This window comes from Zootoca vivipara, chromosome 9, assembly GCF_965207765.1.
Source record: "Zootoca vivipara chromosome 9, rZooViv2.hap1.1, whole genome shotgun sequence".
Lineage (NCBI taxonomy): Eukaryota > Metazoa > Chordata > Lepidosauria > Squamata > Lacertidae > Zootoca > Zootoca vivipara.
This window is the reverse complement of record NC_142592.1, coordinates 14,259,360-14,282,092: the sequence shown is the minus strand read 5'-3', so window position 1 is coordinate 14,282,092 and position 22,733 is coordinate 14,259,360. Positions and strand designations below refer to the sequence as shown.

At 45.2% G+C, this 22,733-nt stretch overlaps 1 protein-coding gene across 1 annotated transcript in view; it reads right to left on the bottom strand.

Annotated features, from left to right (window-relative positions):
• LOC148684547 (metabotropic glutamate receptor 8-like) overlaps positions 1-22,364 on the bottom strand; it is a 110,626-nt gene extending 88,262 nt beyond the window's left edge. The window contains exon 1 of the mRNA XM_088651859.1: positions 21,502-22,364. Within this exon, the coding sequence (XP_088507985.1) occupies positions 21,502-22,011 (510 nt within the window). The 5' untranslated portion in view covers positions 22,012-22,364. The remainder of the gene's footprint in view (positions 1-21,501) is intronic.
• Between the last annotated feature and the right edge of the window lie 369 nt (positions 22,365-22,733).

Sequence of the window (22,733 nt, the reverse complement as noted above, 5' to 3'; positions counted from 1 at the left end):
CATGTAGCCAGCATGACAAAGCCGCTTCTGGCGAACCAGAGCAGCACACGGAAACGCCGTTTACCTTCCTGCTGTAGCTCCCGTTGCTCGGTAGATAAATACGGTAGGTATATTTATCTACTTGCACTTTGACGTGCTTTCGAACTGCTAGGTTGGCAGGAGCTGGGACCGAGCAACGGGAGCTTACCCCGTTGCGGAGATTTGAACTGCTGACCTTCTGATCGGCAAGCCCTAGGCTCTGTGGTTTAACCCACAGCGCCCCCCGCGTCCCTTGGGGTGGGGATACTGATTGTTAAATTTCATAGAATCATAGAGTTGGAAGGGACCATGACAGTCCAGGCCCCTGCAATGCAGGAATATTTTGCTCAACATGGAGCTCGAACCCTCGACCCTGAAGAGTCTCATGCTCACTGAGCTATCCAAACCAGGGAACCGGGCAGAGGGCCTTCTCGGTAGTGGCTCCCGCCGTGTGGAACGCCCTCCCACCAGATGTCAAAGAGAAAAACAACTACCAGACTTTTAGAAGACATCTGAAAGCAGCCCTGTTTACAGAAAGCTTTTAATGTTTGACGGACTATTGTATTTTAATATTTTGTTGGAAGCCACCCAGAGTGGCTGGGGAAACCCAGCCAGATGGGCAGCGTAGTAATAGTAATAACAACAACTACTACTACTACTACTACTACCAGTTAGTGTAGCAGAAGCAAATGATATGTAATTGTAGACCATGGGGGCATTAACCCTCTCCTGCTCTGGCTTGTGCATGAGCTCAGAGGAATAGCTGCTGGACAAAACAGATCCTCTTTAAACAGGAGCAATGTGACTTGCAACACAGTTTGGTGCTGGGATCCCTCCTCATAGAGACCTAGCATTATACTTGACCTTGAAAGGCCTTTTGCTGATGGATGGGTGTTGGATAAGAGAATGTCGCAGGGCAAGTTCCCCAGGTCAGATGGAACGCTTCCAAAATGAGGCGACATTTTTAGAAAAGCAGGCAGCGTGAGTGCTTTAAATACATATTGAAAAGGCGCTGAAATGTCATCTCACGCCCCCCCTCCCCCCATAAATGCAGAACTGTGCTGTACTGCTTGAGAAAGCAACTCCATCACATTTCTTTAAAAATGTAATGCGTGGCTAAAACACAGACACAGTTCAACAGATGGAAAAATGTTTCGCTTCCAATTCATTCTATGTTCTAGCAGCAGCTCTGTAGCAAAAGTGGGGCAAATGGGTAGAGTGTCCCCCTAAAGCTGTGCTTTGCTCCACCATCACCCCCAGAGTTTTAAGTGTGTGTGTGTTGTGTGTGCGTGTGTGTGTGTGTGACATGACAGGCAATGATCATCACCTTCCTTAAAATGATAGCTTGTTTTAAGAACGGGAGCAATTTAAGACTAGGACCCTCTGAAACACTCAGTGAATAAGGCAGGGTAAATGCCTCTTCTACCCACCCACCCAATGAGCAAACTCTGCTCACATAAGACTTTCCCTGACTGAATGGATGGGAGAATTAGCTGGCACTGTGCACCACTACACCCACCCCCTGAAATGCCCCACCTAGAAATGTGACTGCCCACCTAACAAGGAAGGCTGGCTACAGGGCTGTCTAGTAGGCTAGATGTTTATGATCCTGAGTTCCCTCCTGTCATGGCCAGGTAAGGACTGTAAGGTACAATACTGTTGGCATGCCACCCCAATCTCAAAATGGTGCAAGTTTCCAAGGGTTCCAGGCGCTTACTCAGGGTTCATAGAAATGCGGCACAACAGAAACGCTGGTGTTTTTATATGTTTCTTTACACATATCTGAGCCTAAAATGGAGGGGTTCACAAGCATCAAACCCCCAAAGGGTCTTGTTTCTCTTACAGGCAAAGTCCATGCTCTCTGCCTCTTTGGATTTCCAGATTGTTGTTTTCCTTCTGGTTCACATCACAGCTTACTAACCTATAAACTCTGGCTGTGTCCTTCCAACTAAGAGCCAGATATATATACCATATATCATAAACACACCACAGTCTCCACTGTGCCTCATTTTCAAAATGAGACACGAACCCTAGTATCCATTTACCATTTGGCACAGAGCCCCATCTCCTTTGCTTTCTTAATGGCTCATTACCTTACTTTTGTTCTCCTAATGGCCCTTCACCCAGGCAATTACCTGAACATAGGAAGCTAGCCTGGGCTAATTGGCTTCTAACACTTGCTGGGTCCAGGGAATAGGTGTCTGGCACCCAGTTTAACACCCAAGCTTTGATTAAATTGTAACACTTGCTGGATCCAGGAATTTATAGTGGTCTGACACCCACAAATTCATAACAATACCCAAATCTAGACCTAGGGGAGTGTATTCCTCAAAATCATTGAGTCCTGGAAGTCACCACTCAAGGAGGTGGAAGGAGAAAAGCAAGCAGGGAATACCAGGAGGAATCAAGATCCAAATACCGACTCTCATGAAACTGATTGATTTAGAGCCTTCATACTACCTGCCAATCACAGAGGGGAATGTTGCACACCGTAATTCCCTCTTTGGAGTTCTTGTCCCAGGCCTGAACACCAAGGAGGTGCCTTTAGAATGATTTGAAACAGATCCTGATTGTCAATTATCAAATGTGTGATGCCACAGATAAGGTCTTTCTGAACAGCCGGTCCAGTACAGGTGCCTTGAGCTATTTTAACCCAGGCGGTTGCCATGGGTGCAGAATCACTGCTCATCATGTGCTACAGACACAGTCCCAAAATGAAGCAGTTCACATTACCACAATTTCATTGACAGGGCCACACTCCACATTTATACATAGCGCTGCCCTCCCACTGCGCAGCTGACCTATTTTAAACTTGTTTTAGCTATCAAGACCAAAGGAACACTGTGAACTGCAGTTATGTGATGATGCCACTCTTCAAAGATGAGAACCTTCCCCGTGAATTCCTGTACCATGGTTGGGTGGTGGGGTGGGGTGGGGTGGGCAAGCCACATGTGGCAATTAAACCAGATCAGTTTTAGACAGACCCTCCAAGTGTCCCTATTTTCCAGAGACAATCCCAGATTTACAGAAGCCATCCAGGTTTCTGATTTGATGCCAGAATGTCCTGCTTTTCCTTAGCACATCCCTATTTTCCTCAGAGAAATGTTGGCGGCTATGTTCCTGAGCCAAGGAGATAAGTAACTATACAGTGGTACCTCGGTTTAAGAACAGTCCTGTTTATGAACGATTTGGTTTATGAACTCCACAAAACTGGAAGTAGTGTCCCGGTTTGAGAACTTTACCTCGGTCTAAGAACGGAATCCAAATGGTGGAAGGGCACTGGTGGTGAGAGGCCTCATTAGGGAACACACGACTCGGTTTAAGAATGGTTTTGGTTTAAGAATGGACTTCCGGAACGGATTAAGTTTGTAAACCGAGGTACCACTACACAACTTTTAGAAGGTATCTGAAGGCAGCCCTGTATAGGGAAGTTTTTTTATGTGTAATCATAGAATCATAGAGTTGGAAGAGACCACAAGGGCCATCCAGTCCAACCCCCTGCCAAGCAGGAAACACCATCAAAGCATTCCTGACAGATGGCTGTCAAGCCTCTACTTAAAGACTCCAAAGAAGGAGACTCCACCACACTCCGTGGCAGCAAATTCCACTGCCAAACAGCTCTTACTGTCAGGAAGTTCTTCCTAATGTTTAGGTGGAATCTTCTTTCTTGTAGTTTGAATCCATTGCTCCATGTCCGCTTCTCTGGAGCAGCAGAAAACAACCTTTCTCCCTCCTCTATATGGCATCCTTTAATATATTTGAACATGGCTATCATATCACCCCTTAACCTTCTCCAGGCTAAACATGCCCAGCTCCCTAAGCCGTTCCTCATAAGGCATCATTTCCAGGACTTTGACCATTTTGGTTGCCCTTCTCTGGACACATTCCAGCTTGTCAGTATCCTTCTTGAACTGTGCTGCCCAGAACTGGACACAGTACTCCAGGTGAGGTCTGACCAGAGCAGAATACAGTGGTACTATTACTTCCCTTGATCTAGATGCTATACTCCTATTGATGCAGCCCAGAATTGCATTGGCTTTTTTAGCTGCTACATCACACTGTTGACTCATGTCAAGTTTGTGGTCTACCAAGACTCCTAGATCCTTTTCACATGTACTGCTCTCAAGCCAGGTGTCACCCATCCTGTATTTGTGCCTTTCATTTTTTCATTATTATTTTTTGCCCAAGTGTAGTACTTTACATTTCTCCCTGTTAAAATTCATCTTGTTTGCTTTGGCCCAGTTCTCTAATCTGTTAAGGTCATTTTGAAGTGTGATCCTGTCCTCTATGGTATTAGCCACCCCTCCCAATTTGGTGTCATCTGCAAACTTGATCAGGATGCCCTCAAGCCCATCATCCAAGTCGTTTATAAAGGTGTTGAATAAGACTGGGCCCAAGGCAGAACCCTGTGGTACCCCACTAGTCACTTCTCTCCAGGATGAAGAGGAGCCATTGATGAGCACCCTTTGGGTTTGGTCAGTCAGCCAGTTACAAATCCACTGAATGGTAGCATTGTCTAGCCCACATTTTACTAGCTTCTTTACAAGAATATCATGGGGCACCTTGTCAAAGGCCTTGCTGAAATCAAGATATGCTACATCCACAGCGTTCCCTTCATCTACCAGGCTTGTGACTCTGTCAAAAAATCAGATGAGTCTGACATGACCTATTTTTCAGAAACCCATGCTGACTTTCAGTGATCACAGCATTCCTTTCTAGGTGCTCACATAATGTTTTATTATGTTTTTATATATGTTGGAAGCTACCCAAAGATCGCCGAAGAATTGATGCTTTTGAATTATGGTGCTGGAGGAGACTCTTGAGAGTCCCATGGACTGCACGAAGATCAAACCTATCCATTCTGAAGGAAATCAGCCCTGAGTGCTCACTGGAAGGATAGGTTCTGAAGCTGAGGCTCCAATACTTTGGCCACATCATGAGAAGAGAAGACTCCCTGGAAAAGACCCTGATGTTGGGAAAGATGGAGGGCACTAGGAGAAGGGGACGACAGAGGACGAGATGGTTGGACAGTGTTCTCGAAGCTACGAACATGAGTTTGACCAAACTGCGGGAGGCAGTGGAAGACAGGAGTGCCTGGCGTGCTATGGTCCATGGGGTCACGAAGAGTCGGACACGACTAAACGACTAAACAACAACAACAACCCAAAGTGGAATTATTATGGAATAGGACATCCCTATTTTTTATCAGAGAAATGTTGGAGGGTATGCTTTAGAGTGTACTGCAAATGCAATATTCAGCACAAATAAGGACTGAATGTCTAAGCGTGCAGATATAAATTAAATTATAGTGTTAGGTTGCAATCCTAATGCCACTGACCTGAGAGTAAGTGCCACTAAATTCCATAGGACTTACTTCTGAGTAGACCTGGTGAGGCTAGCACTGGTAATCGTTGCAGTCCTCTTGCTCTCTCCCCAGCTCAATCTTTCTTTGCCCAAGGAGTCAAATGCCAGCTTGCATAGTCCCACAAATTGGACTCCGTGGGCCACTTATTCCCCGCTCGGTGCAAACTGAGTATACACAAATGTAATTCAATTGCATTTTGTGGAGCAAGTGCCAGTTAACAGTGCAGAAAGCCTCAGAAGCATCAGACTTCAAATTTACTGTGACGGGCTGAAATGAACACACACACACACACACACACACACATATTGTCAGAGACAGGAGCTTGGGGGGATCTCCCTTCTGTGCTTCACTTATTGTATGGTAGGAAGGAGCGCAGCATAGCCCTAGGACAATATTAGACTGTACTAAATCCAGAGGCACCTGCATTCATGAGCTTTATGGGCCCCTTATCTCTTTGCCTTTCTCCCACAGATAACGACTCATCTGTTGCTATGCGTTTGTAAGCCAGTATCTCAGATGCTGCTGCTGCTGCCAGACTCAGCTGACTTTTCCAAAATGGAGAGAGGAACCATTGCTTCCTGGCTCCAAGTCAGGATTCTAGAGTCTGTCTTCTTTGAGTCAGGAGGTAGGACTCCCAATCCCTACATTTCTCAATCAAATTAACTGATGGTCAGATATGCTGCGGCACTCCAAGGACTCTCAAACATTTCCTGAATGAGGGCTGCAGGTACATGGAGAGGAAGTGGCCTATAGTCCATGGCCACATGGTTTCATGGCAGATATTTCCTTTTTGTATGGCCTGGGAGCCTAATGCATATTGCACACCTGGCAAGGATCTTATTTCCTGGATTGGGGGGGGGAGCAAAATAATTGATGTGCTGCCAGACTATGTGAATTTCCTGGTTGGAGGAGAAGTTAAAAACAAAACAAAACAAACAAACCAGGGCTTCACTGTCAGGACAGCTTATGAACCTAGCAGTGTTCGTTCTGGAATGAATGATGGAGAGCAGGAGTGAGCATCCATCTCTTTCTGTGTCAAAAGCAGGGTATGCGCAGTGTTACCAAGGTGGTCCCTCTCAGATGTGGCTGGGCTCCAGTTCCCATCACTCCAAGCCGGCATGGCCAATGGACAAAATGGTGTGAGTTCTAGTCCTACAAAATCTGGAGAGCAGCACCCTTTTGGCTATCCCTGCTCAAGTCAACCAAACAGTTCATTTCAGGGTACAGACCAACGATCCTGGATTTCAAGAACAAGCATCAGAACAACACACTCCCTTCTTTTGTCCAGTAACTTGGGAATTACTCTGGAATTACTCTGGAGTTCCATTTTACATTCAAAATCAGAAACTCTGAGGAACAAAGTGCGGTTTAAGGTATACCATCCAACCTCTGTCTTAAAACCTCCAAGGAAGGAGAGTCCACAACCTCCCGACACACTTTGAAACAGCCCTAACTGTTAGAAAGTTTTCCTAAACTAGGGCTGAAACAGGATTTCAAAGGCATCCACGATCTTAGGCAAGGCAATCAAAAAATTGTTGGGTTTTTTTGGGAGGGGGAGGGGTTCCCTAAAAAGCTTGATAACTTTTGGGGTGTCCTGGCAACCCTCTCTAAACCAGAGTTTCCCATTTCAAATAATAAATTCTTAGGCTGACCAGGACTAAAGAACCATAAGTTGGTGCATGAAGGCACCAAGAAGACGAGGAGGAGGAGGAGGAGGAGGAGGAGGAGGAGGAGGAGTGTGCAGGCCTGACGTTAATTATCATTACAGGTAACTTTCAACTTGCGCACATTTAACTTTTGCGCATTCAGCTTTACCCACTCAGGGGGGTGGGGGGGAGTTTTTTAATGAAAAAGTGGGTGGGAAGGGGGCAGGCACCGAGGGAGAAGACTTTGGCGATCCCACCCACCATTGACCTCAATGTGTTTTGTCTAAACGCAATTTTGGCTTCCATGTGCTATCCCCGGAACGGAACCCCTGCATAAATAAGAGTCGCCTGTGTTGCAAAACCAGCACTTGTTGTCATTAGGAGAGTAAAGCTCGTGGCTCAAATGATGCTCGTGTACGTGAGACAACTTCCCCAGGCGCTGCATGTCCTGTTGCTATCATAATCTTTGCTAAAGAGGTAAATAACACTGGGCACCCTCCGGGACCTGAAAGCAAGAGCCACACTTTTTGTTGCCTGCCACCTTTGTCCAGCTGACTGATGGCTCCTCTTCTGCAGTGGAGGTGGGGAGAGAGAGAAATCTGCTTTGCTTCTACTGTGCCATGCTGGGCTAGGAGGAGGGGGGTGGGGAATGCACATAAGGCAACGAGGGGGGAGAAGCTATTTCAGTTACAATGCGCTTGCCAGGGACCTGGTATGGCATCTGTGGCTCTCTGCAGCACCAGCAAAGAGAAGTTTACTTCAGACGAACATTACACTTAGATGAAATGGTAATGCAGAGCATTTCCATCTTAAACTGTAACACCCAACAGAGGTGCTATTGGTGGTTGGCTGTGTAATGTGCAGAACTGGAGACTATGGGACATTTAACGGTTGGGAGGTGAGCACCAGTAACACCCAAAGTCCACAATACTGCTACATGCCAACCCAATCTCTGTGCAGTGCAATAGACTGCTGTGTTTTCTATGATATGTGCATATATGCAACCTGAGCCTACGATGGAGGGGGGTTCAACGCATTAACACCCCCAAGAGGGCCTTGCTTCCCAGTCTGAAACTGCCCAGGGTTATGAGTCTCTGGCTTTTTGTCTTTCTAACTGCCAGCCCATTGAGAATTACTTGCTTTGTTCCCATATTGGCCCATTAACCAGGCCAGGAAGCTACCCTGGTTATTCCAAGAATTAGAAGGGGGAACCAGACATACATTTCCCAGCAGGGCCGGGCGGGGAGGGGAAGCGTCATTAAAGTCATAAAAAATTAAGAAAAACCCTGCCAAATTAAACCAAACGTCCATCTGGTCCTATATCCTATTCTCTTAGCAGCCAACCAGATGCCTATGATCAACTTGCAAACAGGTCCTGACTACAGCAGTATTGCATGGTGGGGTTTCATTTAAGAAATATTATGATATGTTCCCAAATCACTCTGTGCTCGCTCTGCTTTAATCTGCCACAGGGTTCCCAGCTGCTTCGTATACTATGAAATTCTGCATTCTCCATTTCCTATCATGGAGGGATCTAAAATTGCTAATAACCTCTTCCACTTTGGGCCAAAGTTGGTAAAATTTACAGGCACAGGAGCTCCTCTAGAGTAGATTAAGCCCGCCAAAATGCAGACGAATAGGTTCATGGGCTTTTAAAAGAAAGATGGATACACTCTGTGGTAAATAATTCTATAGCTCTGTGCTGATATTTTGTCTGCCCAGATCTTCTAACATTCTGCTTTATTGGACGACTCTGGGTTCTAGCTTTAAGAGAGAGGGAGAACAAATTATGCCTATTCACTTTTTTCACACTGTGCGTAATTCCATACACCTCTATCAATACACCCTTACTCAATTTTCCCCTAAACTAAGCTAAAAAGCCCCAAATGCTGTAACTTTTACTCATCCAGTGATGTCTGCTGATTGGCGGGTGTGTGCACACCCGCCAACATTTTGCCGATGAAAATAGGGGTGTATAGGGGCGTCCTGTTCTATAATAAGATGGGCAACTTCCGACTCATTTAAAAAGCTTCCCTATACAGGCCTGTCTTGAGATGTCTTCTAAAGGTTGTGTAGTTACTTATCTCCTTGGCTTGGGGGGGACACATAATTCCATACCCTCCAACATTTCTTCAATGAAAATAGGGATGTACTAAGGAAAAGCAGGACATTCCAGGACCAAATCAAAAATCAGGACGGCTTCTGTAAATCCAGGACTGTCCCTGGAAAAATGGGGCACATGCAAAATAACCAATGCAGTTGATAGCCTTCAAATAAACTATCCATGTACATACATGAAATTCCCCATTGTGCCTAACAAGTGTTCCCTGGTTCACACAGTCTGATCCACACAAAGAGCAGATGTGGTGGGAAACTCCATGGCTGGCCTATGGCACTTCAAATTGTGGGTCTGAGTTCCTGTTACTGCACACTCTTTCTCACACAACAGAAGACAAATTCCTATGTACAGAAAACCAAATGCCAAGGAGAAGTTTTGCTGCAGCAAGCATGCCACATAGCTAATGCATAAACTGGGCCTCAGCCAGAGGAAATCAAGTTTCTCCTCTCCATTTGTGCATCTCCTTATACAGGGCAGAGTTTATTCTGCACTAAAAAAAAAAAATCAGCACCAAATCAATAACAATTCTGTGCCGAAGGAAGCTGAGTTCTGTGACCTGCATTACAAACTGAGTGCATTTCCAGAGTCCCTCGTATTTTGCATAAGCTATTTTGCATAACATATTCTGGTTTTGCTAGTATTGCAGAGGAGCAAGGAGCTATGATAAGCCCAAGTCCTGCCCCTAACCATAGGAAATTATATTCAGGCATCCTTCTAGTTTCTGAAATTGTTGCAGGCCTTGCCCACAAAGTTTGAAGAATAGCTCTGCAGCTGCTAAGGACTACAAACTTGATCTTTTTAAATTTAAAAAATACAAGACATATGAAATGAGAGTTTGAGGTCATTGTGTCCCGTTGTTTTGAACGTTCACTTCAAGCAGGATTTTAACTGGCTCCATCTCTTCCTAGTGAAACCTTCAAATTAAAGCAAAATAAAACCACTAAGAAGAATGGGATACACTGGTTCACGGGAAAGAAGTATACTACAGTGGTACCTCGCAAGACGAATGCCCTGCAAGATGAATTTTTCACAAGATGAATGCATCTTGCAATCTGATGGTGACTCGCAAGACGAATTCGTTTTGCGAAAAATTCATCTTGCGAATCGCGGTTTCCCATAGGAATGCATTGAAATTTAATTAATGCATTCCTATGGGCAAAAAGAAAAAGAAATGTCAATGCATTCCTATGGGAAACCGCGATTTGCAAGACGGATTTTTCACAAAATGAATTGACTCGCAGAACGAATTAAATTCATCTTGCGAGGCACCACTGTATAATATATAACACTTCAGGATCAGTTATGACACTAGATACCCATGAGAGTTAATTCTGGAGTTGAAGATAAGTTGTGTGGTTTCCAATTTCATGCATCCTTTCAATTTTTCACACAATTTCACACTATAACAGTTTGGGACGCATCTGGATGTTTAACTTTCCCCTATGTTTAAGTGCACAATAAAATCTGTTCACATCATTATGGTAAGTTATCAAGCATCAGTTGCATCCGCCTGTTCGTTCAAGCTCCATCAATACTGCCATGAGCTGAGCAGAATCATATCACCACGGACCTCTACAAAAAAAGGAGCAACTGGGGCAAGACAAACTAGCACTCACGTTGTGACTACAGAGCAGGTTGTGTGTTACAGTTGTGCATGTTATGTGCAATTAATATATGGTGCTAAGGTTGTACAACAAGTGTGGGGAACCATTGGCCCTCCAGGTGTTGCGATACTAATAATTCCCATTAGCCCCAACAAGCATGGCCAATGGCCAGGGATGATGGGAGTAGTAGTTCGACCAGATCTGGAGGACCAAAGTTTCCCCAGACCTGTTGTAGAGGCTCAAACCAAACTCAAAAAGAAGACTATAGGAAGCATTAGCCTATCTCTGCATATCTCACCTGTGGCTGTAATCAGATTCTGAACCTGAGAATCCGGTATGTGTTTTTTCACTCCCACTCATAGCACAGAAACACCCTCCGACACCTAGCAGACACCAGAAAGGGTGAATCATGTTCATGACACCTCGGGTGTAAAAGTCTACAAAACCCCAAATTAATGCACTGTTAAGTTGACACTCCTTCAGCTCAAGAAAATGAACACAAATTAATGTTGATGCTAATCAATCCAAGCAATGCACATGGAATTTGAAAATCAATTATCTCTTCCAAGTGCGGTAAAATATTTACCGCAGTGTTTTGGCACTGGGAGTTGGATTGAGCTTCCTGAACCCTTCGCTGTGTGCTCACATCTCCAAAGAAAGAACATTAGTCTGCAAAACTAGTCGTATCTTGTTTGCAGTAAGTCACAGGGAACTGACTAGACGTATTTCTGAGTATTCATGCACAGGAATGAGTTAGCTATTGCATCCAAGGCCCAGGGCTTTTTCTCAGCCACAACTCGTTGGAACTCAGTTCCAGCTCCTCTCAAGTGGGCACCATTGCCATTATAAGAGAACAAGGAAGGCATTCATGGTGAGTTCCGGCAGCACCCCTTTTTCTAGAAAAATAGCACTGTCAAGGCCCATGGAAGTTCATGGGTTGAAAGTAATCACAAGCAACTTATTGCACTGGTTTCAGAAGAACTTTAGAATGATAACTTTCCATTAGCTTTGGACAACTGCACCTCTGATAGACCACTGATTGGATTATTGTTTGTGATATTTAAATGTGGCATTGCCAAAATAACGAGCACTGAAGTGACTGGTGTCAGCCAGTATTCTCTCTCACACTAAGAACAAAAGAAACCAAGTAAAAACAAATGTTCCTACTTGCTAAAAAGAAAAAGTCAGTTGCAATATACCAAAATCAGCAGCACGCGAATACCCAAATACCGCTTCCAGTACATGCAATGTAAAACTTGCATATCCATTTTCACATCAAAAGAAGCATGCCTTCAGTTCAAAATAGGGCCAATGAACATCGTAATGTGGGTGGAGATATTTAGCTCGATATACATCTTTGGCTCAATACACAGGATTCTGTTGTGACCAAGAGGAAGCTTTATTGCTGAGCAGTTCAGCCTGGACTTCAGTTTGTACAGATGCTCTGACATGCCACTTGACACTTTCTCAATGATTACAAAAAGGATTTTGAATTATCAACATGCACCATACATTAAGATCATCTCAGACCAAGCTCTCGGTGTCCCCATTTTGGGTGGTTACATGGGGTGTCTTGTGAGAACAGTACCTTCTCTGTGGTGTCACCCCAACAATGAACTACCTTTCACCTGGTGCCTTCTTTATTATCTTTTAGGTATCAGGTGAAAACCTATTTTTGCAAGATGGAGCATTCATTTCCTAACAAAAATAAATAAATATCTGCAACATCTCTCTCATTTAGCTTGAATGAGGAATTAAATGTACACATCAGCTGATTAAAATAATGGCAGGCTAGATTGGACGGAATGGGATTCAAAAGCCATGACGTTCCTTACTGATGCCAAAGAGTTGCCATCAAGTTAGCAAGTCTAAATTAGCAGCCTTTGCAACAGCATCCGTCTCCCCAAGATCCTGTAAACACACTGTTTGGAGACAAATTTATACTAGGTGCAATGTGGATGTACAAGAAAGAGGCAAAATGAACAATTCCCGGCACTAATTGGAATGATTACAATCTCTTTCATGTGGATAGTAGGAGGACTGACTGATAAGAAAGGCGTCTTCAGAAGAAACCAGAGTGCAGCTCCGTTCCCCATGAAGCTCCATTGTGTATATAGATTAATCACAGGATTTAATCATTACTGGGTGGAGTAGGGAGTTCCCTGTTGCTGTTATGTTCTTGTTTAACAAAGATAGTACAGTACAGTTCTTGCCTAGCTGTGAGATTGGTGTATCTCTAAGCCTTCAGGAAAACTTGAGAAAGATCAAAGAAGCCCATACATTTTTGCCCATCTCAATGATGCAATTGGAGCAATGCATTAATTTACTTATACCTACTTTTGAATCAAGTGATCCTCAAGGCAGCTTACATCAGGATGCAATAAATCAACACAAACACTCCCAAAAACACTCACAAAGAGAGGCAAAGCATGCATTACTTGTGTGATCAAGAGATGCAGGGAAAGTCTTAGGAATCAAGAGTGAGGGATGCCAGGTTTTCACCTTGTTATTAGGTAAAGGTAAAGGACCCCTGGCAGTTAAGTCCAGTCGCAAATGACTCTGAGGTTGCGGCGCTCATCTCACTTTAACGGCCGAGGGAGCTGACATTTGTCCACAGACAGTTTTTCCAGGTCATGTGGCCAGCATGACTAAGCCATGCTTCTGGCAAAACCAGAGCAGTGCACGGAAACACCATTTACCGGAGAAGTACCTATTTATCTACTTGCACTTTGATGTGCTTTCAAACTGCTAGGTTGGCAGGAGCTGGGACCGAGCAACAAGAGCTCACCCCATCACGGGGATTCAAACCACCGACCTTCCAATCAGCAAGCCCTAGGCTCAACCCCTAAAAGGTTGTTCCATGAGTAGCTGTGGATAAGGTCTGCGCAATACACAGCAAGCAATAAAAACGTAGACGTAAGAGCAGGATTACAGAATGACTATATGTGAACAGGTGTTATGCAAACAGCCACTTCTTGCAGAAGTGAGAAAAAGCAGCTTCAGAAAAGAGTGATTTGGAGTGGGAAAGCAGTAGTAAAGGTAAAGGGACGCCTGACCAGGAGCGGTGCTAGGGCTTTTTGCGCCCTAGACAAAAACACCTTCTGGCGCCCCCCAGGCGCATGCATCATGACGCATGCATCATGACGCGCGCACACACACCGCTGATGCCCCTGCATCCCCTCCATTGGCGGGAGGTGCGTGGGCCAAGGGGGAGCTCGGTGCCCTCCTGCCTGTGGAGGGGACGCTTTGAGCTCCTCAGCGGCGGCGGCTGCAGCGAGTGAGCGGCGGCGGCGGCAGCAGCGCCCATAGCTGAAGGCTTCAGTTGCGGGCGCTGCCGCTGCTTGCTCACTGTAGCCGCTGAGGAGCTCACAGCGTCCCCTCCGTGGGTGGGAGGGCGCTGAGCTCTCCTTTTGGCTCCCGCTCCTCCTGCCTGTGGAGGGGACACTGGGGGCTCCTCGGCGAGCGGGCGGGCGGGCAGGCGGCGGCGGCAGCGCCCATAGCTGAAGGCTTTGGCTGCAGGCGCTTGCCACCACTACTGGCGCGGGGGTTTTGCGGGGCAGGCTCGGCAGCGCCCCCTCCATTTTCGTGCCCTAGGCAATGGCCTAGTCCGCGTAAATGGATTCACCAGCCCTGCGTCTGACCATTAGGTCCAGTTGCGGACGACTCTGGGGTTGCGGCACTCATCTTGCTTTATTGGCCAAGGGAGCCGGCGTACAGCTTCTGGGTCATGTGGCCAGCATGACTAAACTGCTTCTGGCAAACCAGAGTAGCGCACGGCGGCAGCAGTAGGCAGGTTTAATTTGTCTCTGTTCCTCCCCACCCCCCGCAAAAAAAAAACCCTTCCTGCTTTCAGCTGCTCATCCTCCCCATGGTTGGGTAGAGAGGAGGGAATATGTATCTGAAGTCTTGGGAAAGGTGGTCAGAGGTGGTTTTTCAGCAGAAAATTGGCAGGCATGCAGAATCATTAAACATCTTAAAGACACCATTTCCCCACAGACCCAGTTGCTGGAAATCACAAGTGAGGAGAGTGCTATTGCGTTCAGGTCCTGCTTACAGGATTTTCACAAGAACCGGTTGCACTGGGGGAACAAGATGTTAGACTAGATGGGCCATTAGCCTAAACCAGCAGGGCTCTCCTTACTTTCTTATGACCCCAGGGCCGTCTCAAGCAGGTCGGGCGCCCTGGCGCCGTGGCGTGGAGATCGCTCCAGCGCCCCCGCCCTGCTCCTGCCAACCTAGCAGTTTGCCGCGCAGCACCCACCTGCCGCCCTGGCGCCCTGCGCCACAGAGACTATCCCTAGAGCCGGGCCTGTATGACCCTAGCCCAGTGTTTCCCAACCTTGTGCCTCCAGCTGTTTTCGGACTACAATTCCCATCATTCCTGACCACTGATCTTGCTAGCTAGGGATGATGGGAGTTGTAGTCCCAAAACATCTGGAGGCACAAGGTTGGGAAACACTGGGCTAGCCATTGCTTGCATCCACACTCTGGGTGGCTTCCAACATATATAAAAACATAATAAAGCATGAAACATTTTTTTTAAAAAAACCTTCCCTATACAGGACTGCCTTCAGGTGTCTTCCAACATTTCTCTGGGGAAAATAAGGACATTCTGGGATCAAATCGGAAACCACGATGGCTTCTGTAAATCCAGGACTGTCCCTGGAAAATAAGGACACTTGGAGGGTCTGTTTATTCCCCTTTTGTTCTTCATATGAGACTTCCTCAACCTCGGCCCTCCAGATGTTTTTGTCCTACAACTCCCATGATCCCTAGCTAGCAGGACCAGTGGTCAAGGATGATGGGAATTGTTGTCTCAAAACATCTGGAGGGCCGAGGTTGAGGAAGCCTGTTATAGTTCATCACTCATCCCTTCTTCCCTGGTAGGGGTTCGCCATTTTGTGGTTTGCCTCAGGTGCCAAAATGCATTGGGCTGGCCCTGACTGTAAGTTAACACCAAGCTATGCATTGTGTTTGGCTAGGGATTGTGGCTTGTAAGGGATAAATAAACACGATATTGGGTTTGGATGTGATGCTAAGCTCTCTTTTTACTAATTTCTTCACACACTTCTGCAACAATTGAATCTGGTTATCAATCTTGCTCCTATTGGTATGCCAATAGCCAGAATTATTCTTGGCCACAGCAGAGTGTGACAGTATGTTGGGAAATGGCTTTGGGAGAGTGTGAGGGATGAGGTGGTTCTTGAGGAAGAGGAGGCTGAGATAGTAAACTGTCCCAGGTATTCCCAGGTATTTCAGAGAGTCTGGGCTTCAGCTGGAACTCATGTGATAAGATTTGCCAATGACAATATTGTGAAGAACAGAACGTTGATTTCCTCCATTCAAAAAAAAAACTGTGTACTTCTCAGGGATTAGCTCTCAAACACCTATAAAAGCCCTAAAATACAAGTCCCTTCAAATATCATGTTCTGGGTTCTCCCCCACCCCACTCTCATTAAAGTTATTTTGCATGATCTATAATTAAAACCTGAAAGAGATGTCGCCTCCTTTTGCCAGCAACTGTGTTACATCAATTAAATGGGTAAGTAGGAGCTTTCCCCAGAGGGGGGCACCATGTGACTCTGTATTGATTAAGACTGCAGTGGAATGTTATTTGCAATCTCATTGCATAATGGAAATCAGGAAGTAGCTGTCATGCTTTCAGAAGACAAATTGCTTCTATCGGAGACAATTCATAGGCTTCTCTCCTTCTTGCTGTTCTCAATGTGCTGCTAATGCATGTTCTACAGGGATTAGTCTCTAAAATCAGTCTCCAATAGTAAAAATGAGGGAGAGCTGTAATCTAGGTGATCCTGCATTAAGTGATCAAGATGTCTATCGCTACTTCTGATTTATGTATTATTTAACCAGGGTAGAAAAGACTTGAGGAAAAAGGAGCAGGCAATTAAAAAAGAGATGCGTACAGAAGGCAGTATGATAGTTACCTGCAAAGACAGGAATGTAATCAAGACTAGTGACTCAGATTTAAGGGGTGTGTGTGTTAAACTACCACCTAGGGAGATAATTTTCAAACATTCATTTCTATAGCAGCATTTTTAAGGTATGAAATAGTAATTCCCTGCAAACCTCCGAGCCAATGCTCACAACCAATGCTATAAAGAAAGTAGTGTTTTGAGCGTGCTTAGATGCTTTTATTCTATGCTACACTCCCAGCCATTTAAATATTAAAATGATTTCCATGATTCTAAAAACTCTATAACATAAGGATTTGGGAGGGGAGAGAAATGTGTCTCACATCCTTACTAAGCTATGCTGTTTGCTGGTCGAGCCAGGAAAGTCGCACTTCCTTCATCTCAATCTACTTCATAGGATTGCTGTATTCTCTATTGCCCAAGAGGGTTTAAGTTATAAGATTTAGCTAGAGAGCATTTGGAAAAATGGCTTGATTTTAAGAGCAGCTCAGCAATGACAACCAATGCCCTAAAGGTGTGATGGGTTCTCTCTTGCTAGAGGTCTATAAGCAGAGGCGAGTTAGGTGTGCTCTCATTCTGGATTCCCTGCATTAAGCAGGTGGCGTTATTCAGGTCCCTCCCAATTCTATGATTCTAAAACCACTTTCCAGAACTCTGTGGGCAATGGCAAGAGACAAATATGAACAATATTTCTTATAAGCTTTCGCTGATCTGATCCTTTTCACTCATCATGTCTGGCAACAGCTGGAAAATTGCAGGCAAGTGAATTCACACCAGATGTGTTACTGCATCTCCAAGGAATGCCATGAGGAATGGCTGGGGGGTGGGAAGCATCTCTTTCAAAACCATGTGTCTCAGTTAGGGGTGTTAGATATAGTCTGCATTTAAAGGCACATTTACCGAATTTTCACGTCCTGAAACAGGAGGCGAACCAAAAACGCAGCAGACCTTCAAATTTTTCAATGAAGTTCTCCAGTCAAGTGATGTGTACAAAATATGCATAGAGTACTGGGTAATGTATGCATAAAGATGCACGTGTTAGTGAAGACAGCGCAGAACAATGCAGTAAATTAAGGGAACCTGCTTTGCAAAAACATGCACTGGGCCAAAGTACAAGACGTGTATTTTAGAAGAAATTTGGTGAATTTTTATGACTTACAAAAATTGCAAAAATGATGTGGAAATGCGGAGAAAATGTGTGGAAAAATGAGAAAATGAAACTGACAGATTTGTCCATCTCTAGTCTCCATGTAGTAAATATTCCTTTGGGCAACCTAGACAGTTGCCAATGGAGAGTCAAAGTCCTTCCTTTGCCCTCTATAGCTTAAAGGTAAAGGGACCCCTGACCATTAGGTCCAGTCGTGACCGACTCTGGGGTTGCGCGCTCATCTCGCATTATTGGCCGAGGAAGCCGGCGTATAGCTTCCAGGTCATGGGGCCAGCATGACTAAGCCGCTTCTGGCAAACCAGAGCAGCGCATGGAAACGCCGTTTACCTTCCCGCTGTAGCGGTTCCTATTTATCTACTTGCATTTTGAGGTGCTTTCGAACTGCTAGGTTGGCAGGAGCTAGGACCAAGCAACGGGAGCTCACCCCGTCACAGGGATTCGAACCACCGACCTTCTGATCAGCAAGCCCTAGGCTCAGTGGTTTAACCACAGCGCCACCTGGGTCCCTCTCTATAGCTTGACCATCCCTAAATGCTTAGAGCCATGTTGACCGCCAATGTGGAGGCTCCATGAGACAACTGCACCATCCTCCAAAAGGAGAGCTTAAGGAACCTTGGCAACTCAAGGAAGCACCCAACACTCTCCCCCATCTCTTGTTTGAATCTTGTGGCTGAACTGCTGGCACCTCTGATCACTGCTAGCCAAATGCTAACTCTGGTTGTCCGACATTTTCATGTGTGAATGAAAAGGATAGAACTTTCACAACACTCGGCTCAGATACAGTGCTTTGCAAATGGAAGCGGTTCACACATCTGTGTTTGTGTGTGGCACTTGTTATAAGCATGATCATTCCCAACAGAAGATGAGAAGAGAACCGGGATAATAAGTGTCACTCCAGATAAGTATCTATAACAGACAGTATCCATGGTATGTACTAAAACCATCTAATGCACCATTATCTATTTACCATCCTGCAGGATTTAAAATTAAATGCTAGCTGCCTAATCAGTTCCAACTGAGTTTATTGATTAGGACTCTGTCATCTGTCCACTGTGCTTGATGAGTCTAGAAGTGGCAGGTTTACCTTTCCACTGTTTGTGCTCTAGGACATAATAAAGTATATGATGAAGGTAATCAATTACACGTCAACACAATTGTTGTTCTGAAGCAATCTGCTGGGACTCGTCTGGGAAAAATTATAACCTTGCGGAAATTAAGGAAGAGGCTAAATTTCTCAGAGAAGTAATGACACTTCATTATATTTAATTTGGTTAGACATACAGATCGATATTTCCAGCATTCGAGGCATATTTGCCCATTTAAACGATCCTCCCTGGTCCTCTTACAAGCAGATTTGTGTGTAAGACTTGCATCTGATTGTCCTGTAATTGTGTTGTCAGACAGAGGTAGTCTAGAAGAATGTACAATTAAATACAGAAATAGCCTGAGCCACAACAGTGAATACACTTAAGTATCGATAGTTGCATCTACCTCAATTAAATGATCCATTAAGTTCACAAGTACATAACCAAAGTTCTGCAACACAAAAGTCTGTGCTAGCAATTGTTAAGCACACAATGGCTTCTGTTCTGCGCAATGATCCCATTCTGGATCCTCCAATCCAAGCACAATTCAGAGGACTGTCCTTAACCTTTAAGTGAGGAATAAGAAACTCTTTTTTTCCAGACCGAGGGCCAAATTCTCTTCTGGACCACCTTCCAGGGGCCACATAACAGTGGAGTGCAGAGACAGAGGTAAAAATGGCTAGAGAGATGAATGTAACTTTTATCTTTGTATATAGACTGGTTTCTATATTCACACATTCATGTGAACCTCTCTATCCCCCATCCAGACAAACAAGAGTTCAAGACACACTCTAGCCAGGCTGAGGAAGGTGTGTGCTCTGGTAAAGGTAAAGGTAAAGGGACCCCTGACCATTAGGTCCAGTCGTGACCAACTCTGGGGTTGCAGCACTCATCTTGCTTCATTGGCCGAGGGAGTCAGTGTACAGCTTCCAGGTCATGTGGCCAGCATGACTAAGCCGCTTCTGGCGAACCAGAACAGCACACGGAAACACTGTTTACCTTCCCGCCAGAGTGGTACCTAATTATCTACTTGCACTTTGACATGCTTTTGAACTGCTAGGGTGCCAGGAGCTGGGACCGAACAACGGGAGCTCACCCTGTCGCGAGGATTCGAAGCGCCTTCTGATCTTCTGATCGGCAAGCCCTAGGCTCTGTGGTTTAACCCACAGCACCACCGTGCTCTGGGGAGAGTCCTAAAGGCCAGACAGAGAAGTGCAAATGGCCACATTTGGCCCCCCGAACCTAAGGTTCCCCACCCCTGCTTTAAAGCAAAAATAGCTAGGGGTCTAAATGATTGCTTTTCCTCCCACACAAATCGGTCTGAATAATCAGGTAATCCTCTTAGGCCTGTCTGCAAATCTGCATGCCATCAGGAACAAGGTGGGTGGTGACCAGAGAGAGAGCTGTTTCAGTTTTGACATCCCATCTTTGGTTTGGAACTCCCTCCCCAGGAAGCTTTCCCTGGCACCATCTCTGTTTTATTTATTTAGTCAAGGGAATGCCAATTTTTTTTATGCCAAAGCTATTTAGATTTATCAGTCTGTAACAGGATTTTATTTCTTACCCCATGTTGTTGTATTTTGTTATTATCTCATCTAGGCCACTCTTAAAGTTGTTTGAATGGATGTCTTCTTCAAAGGTTTCGAAATAATATGACAACATATTCACACACTCATGTCTAAGCAAAAACTCCACATATGACTTGTAATGCGATCTTAAACTACAGAGCCTCTTGGGCTTGTTGATCGGAAGGCCGGCAGTTTGATTCCCTGCGATGGAGTGAGCTCCCGTTGCTCTGTCCCAGCTCCTGCCAACCTAGCAGTTTGAAAGCACACCAGTGCAAGTAGATAAATAGGGGAAGGTAAAAGCCGTTTCCGTGCGCTCTGGCTTCTGTCATGGTGTCCCGTTGCACCAGAAGCGGTTTAGTCATGCTGGCCACATGACCCGGAAAGCTGTCTGTGGACAAACGCCGGCTCCCTTGGCCTGAAAAAGATGAGCGCTGCAACCCCATAGTCGCCTTTACCTTTTTACCTTTACCTTTACCTTTTTACCTTATTTTAACTTTGGTAATAGTAATAAACGTAGTGAAGTCTATTCATCCCCAACCCAAGTCTACAAGCCTGCACTGTCATTCAACTCCCATCACTCTTCTCCATCATCTCCCCAAAGGGAGAAGATATTTGACTGTAAGATTCTCAAGGCAGGGACCTTAGCATGTCCTGTGAAGTACTATGTACATTTCTATATGCCACTTCTTGATAATAATATACAGTCTACAACAATCTTCATTTTTCCCCATTAGACCTTTCCTTTTTACACACACACACACACACACACACAAAAGATATGAAATATTTTCCAACACATACCACATATATGAATAGGGGGGTACAAATTAATTTCCCCTAATATTTGAACTATGGTTTGTATTATATTGGGGAAATGTTCTTGCTGAGATACCCCAAACCACAGCTGGATTGCTTCTTACTTGCATTCATTACATTTCATTGTGTTCATTACATTACATTCCGCACGTTAGATGAAGAGTTAAAAGCACACCTACCTTAAAAAGTCTTAAAATGTTAGCCACCATAATGGACACTGAACTTGCAGCAGCACCTATAACCCCAGTTATCTTGTCTGGCTTCGTGAAAATAGGCGGGTCCCCATTAGCACACTTCACGTCGGACCCGTCTTTCTCTATCAAGGCTTGCACAAATGTTAAAGACTGCTCCAAAGCGTAGGTGTCCCTGGAGCAAGTGTCGAGTATCCGGACACCTAAAGTGACATTGGCAAGGAGGTCAGGGTCCTTGTTGATCTGATCGATTGCATATAGCATTGCCTCGAGCCGGTGGATTCCCTTTTCCTTCTTGAGCTCCCCACAAGGTACTCCTCTTTCCCCCTTTGCGTGGACAGGGAAGAGTCCCCCCAAAATGACATCTCCATCGAGTCGGATGGAGTGGGCATATTCCTGGCCATGAGTTCCTCGCATCATCGGGAGCATCCAACAGAATTTGGCTGCGAGTAGGAAGAAACAGTGGCCGGAGACTAGATGCTTGTCCTCGTATACCATTTTTCCGGAAGGTGTTGTTGCAATCCAAGACCCAGGTTCTTCTCTGGCTAGAGGTGAAGGTGGACGATTTGAAACTGCCCCTTCTGAAGGCTACCATCAGTGCCCAATGAATCAGAAGATAGGACCATGCAGTAGGTAGAAAAGGAGGACAGTAGGGTGGTGGTTGCTTCTCAACAGAAGTCCTCAAGAAGCCTTTCACACAAAGAATCCATTGGGATTAACTTTTCCATGTGTTACTTTTGCTTGTGGAGTATTTTCAGTGATGGCAGACTGTCATTAAGGTAAATGCATCCGATGCTGGGAGCAGATCAGCAGTTCACATCCTTGGATGACGTCCTGAGATGGAGACACTCCTGAAATATCAGGGGGGGAAATATAGAAAAGTGCTTAGTTCAGCTATCTTAATTTTGCTATTACACTATTATCATTTTCTGGAGCAGAGTTTATTGCTGAGGTTTTACCCTTCATTTCCTCCGGAGATATTCACTCGCTGCTCTTTGTCAATATACAAACATTCCATTACTTGGAAACATTAGTTTCAGGAGACAACTGAAGGCGTGACACAAACATCTCCTCTGCGGGAAGAATTTCAATCGCAGATGCACTTTTAGCTCTTGTGTCTCAGAGGGGAATGAAGGGAAATCTGCCACTTCAGATGCTACCCATTATTGTGGAAAGATGCACAACTCATTCATAAGTCTCTTTTTGGCACTGTCCTACGA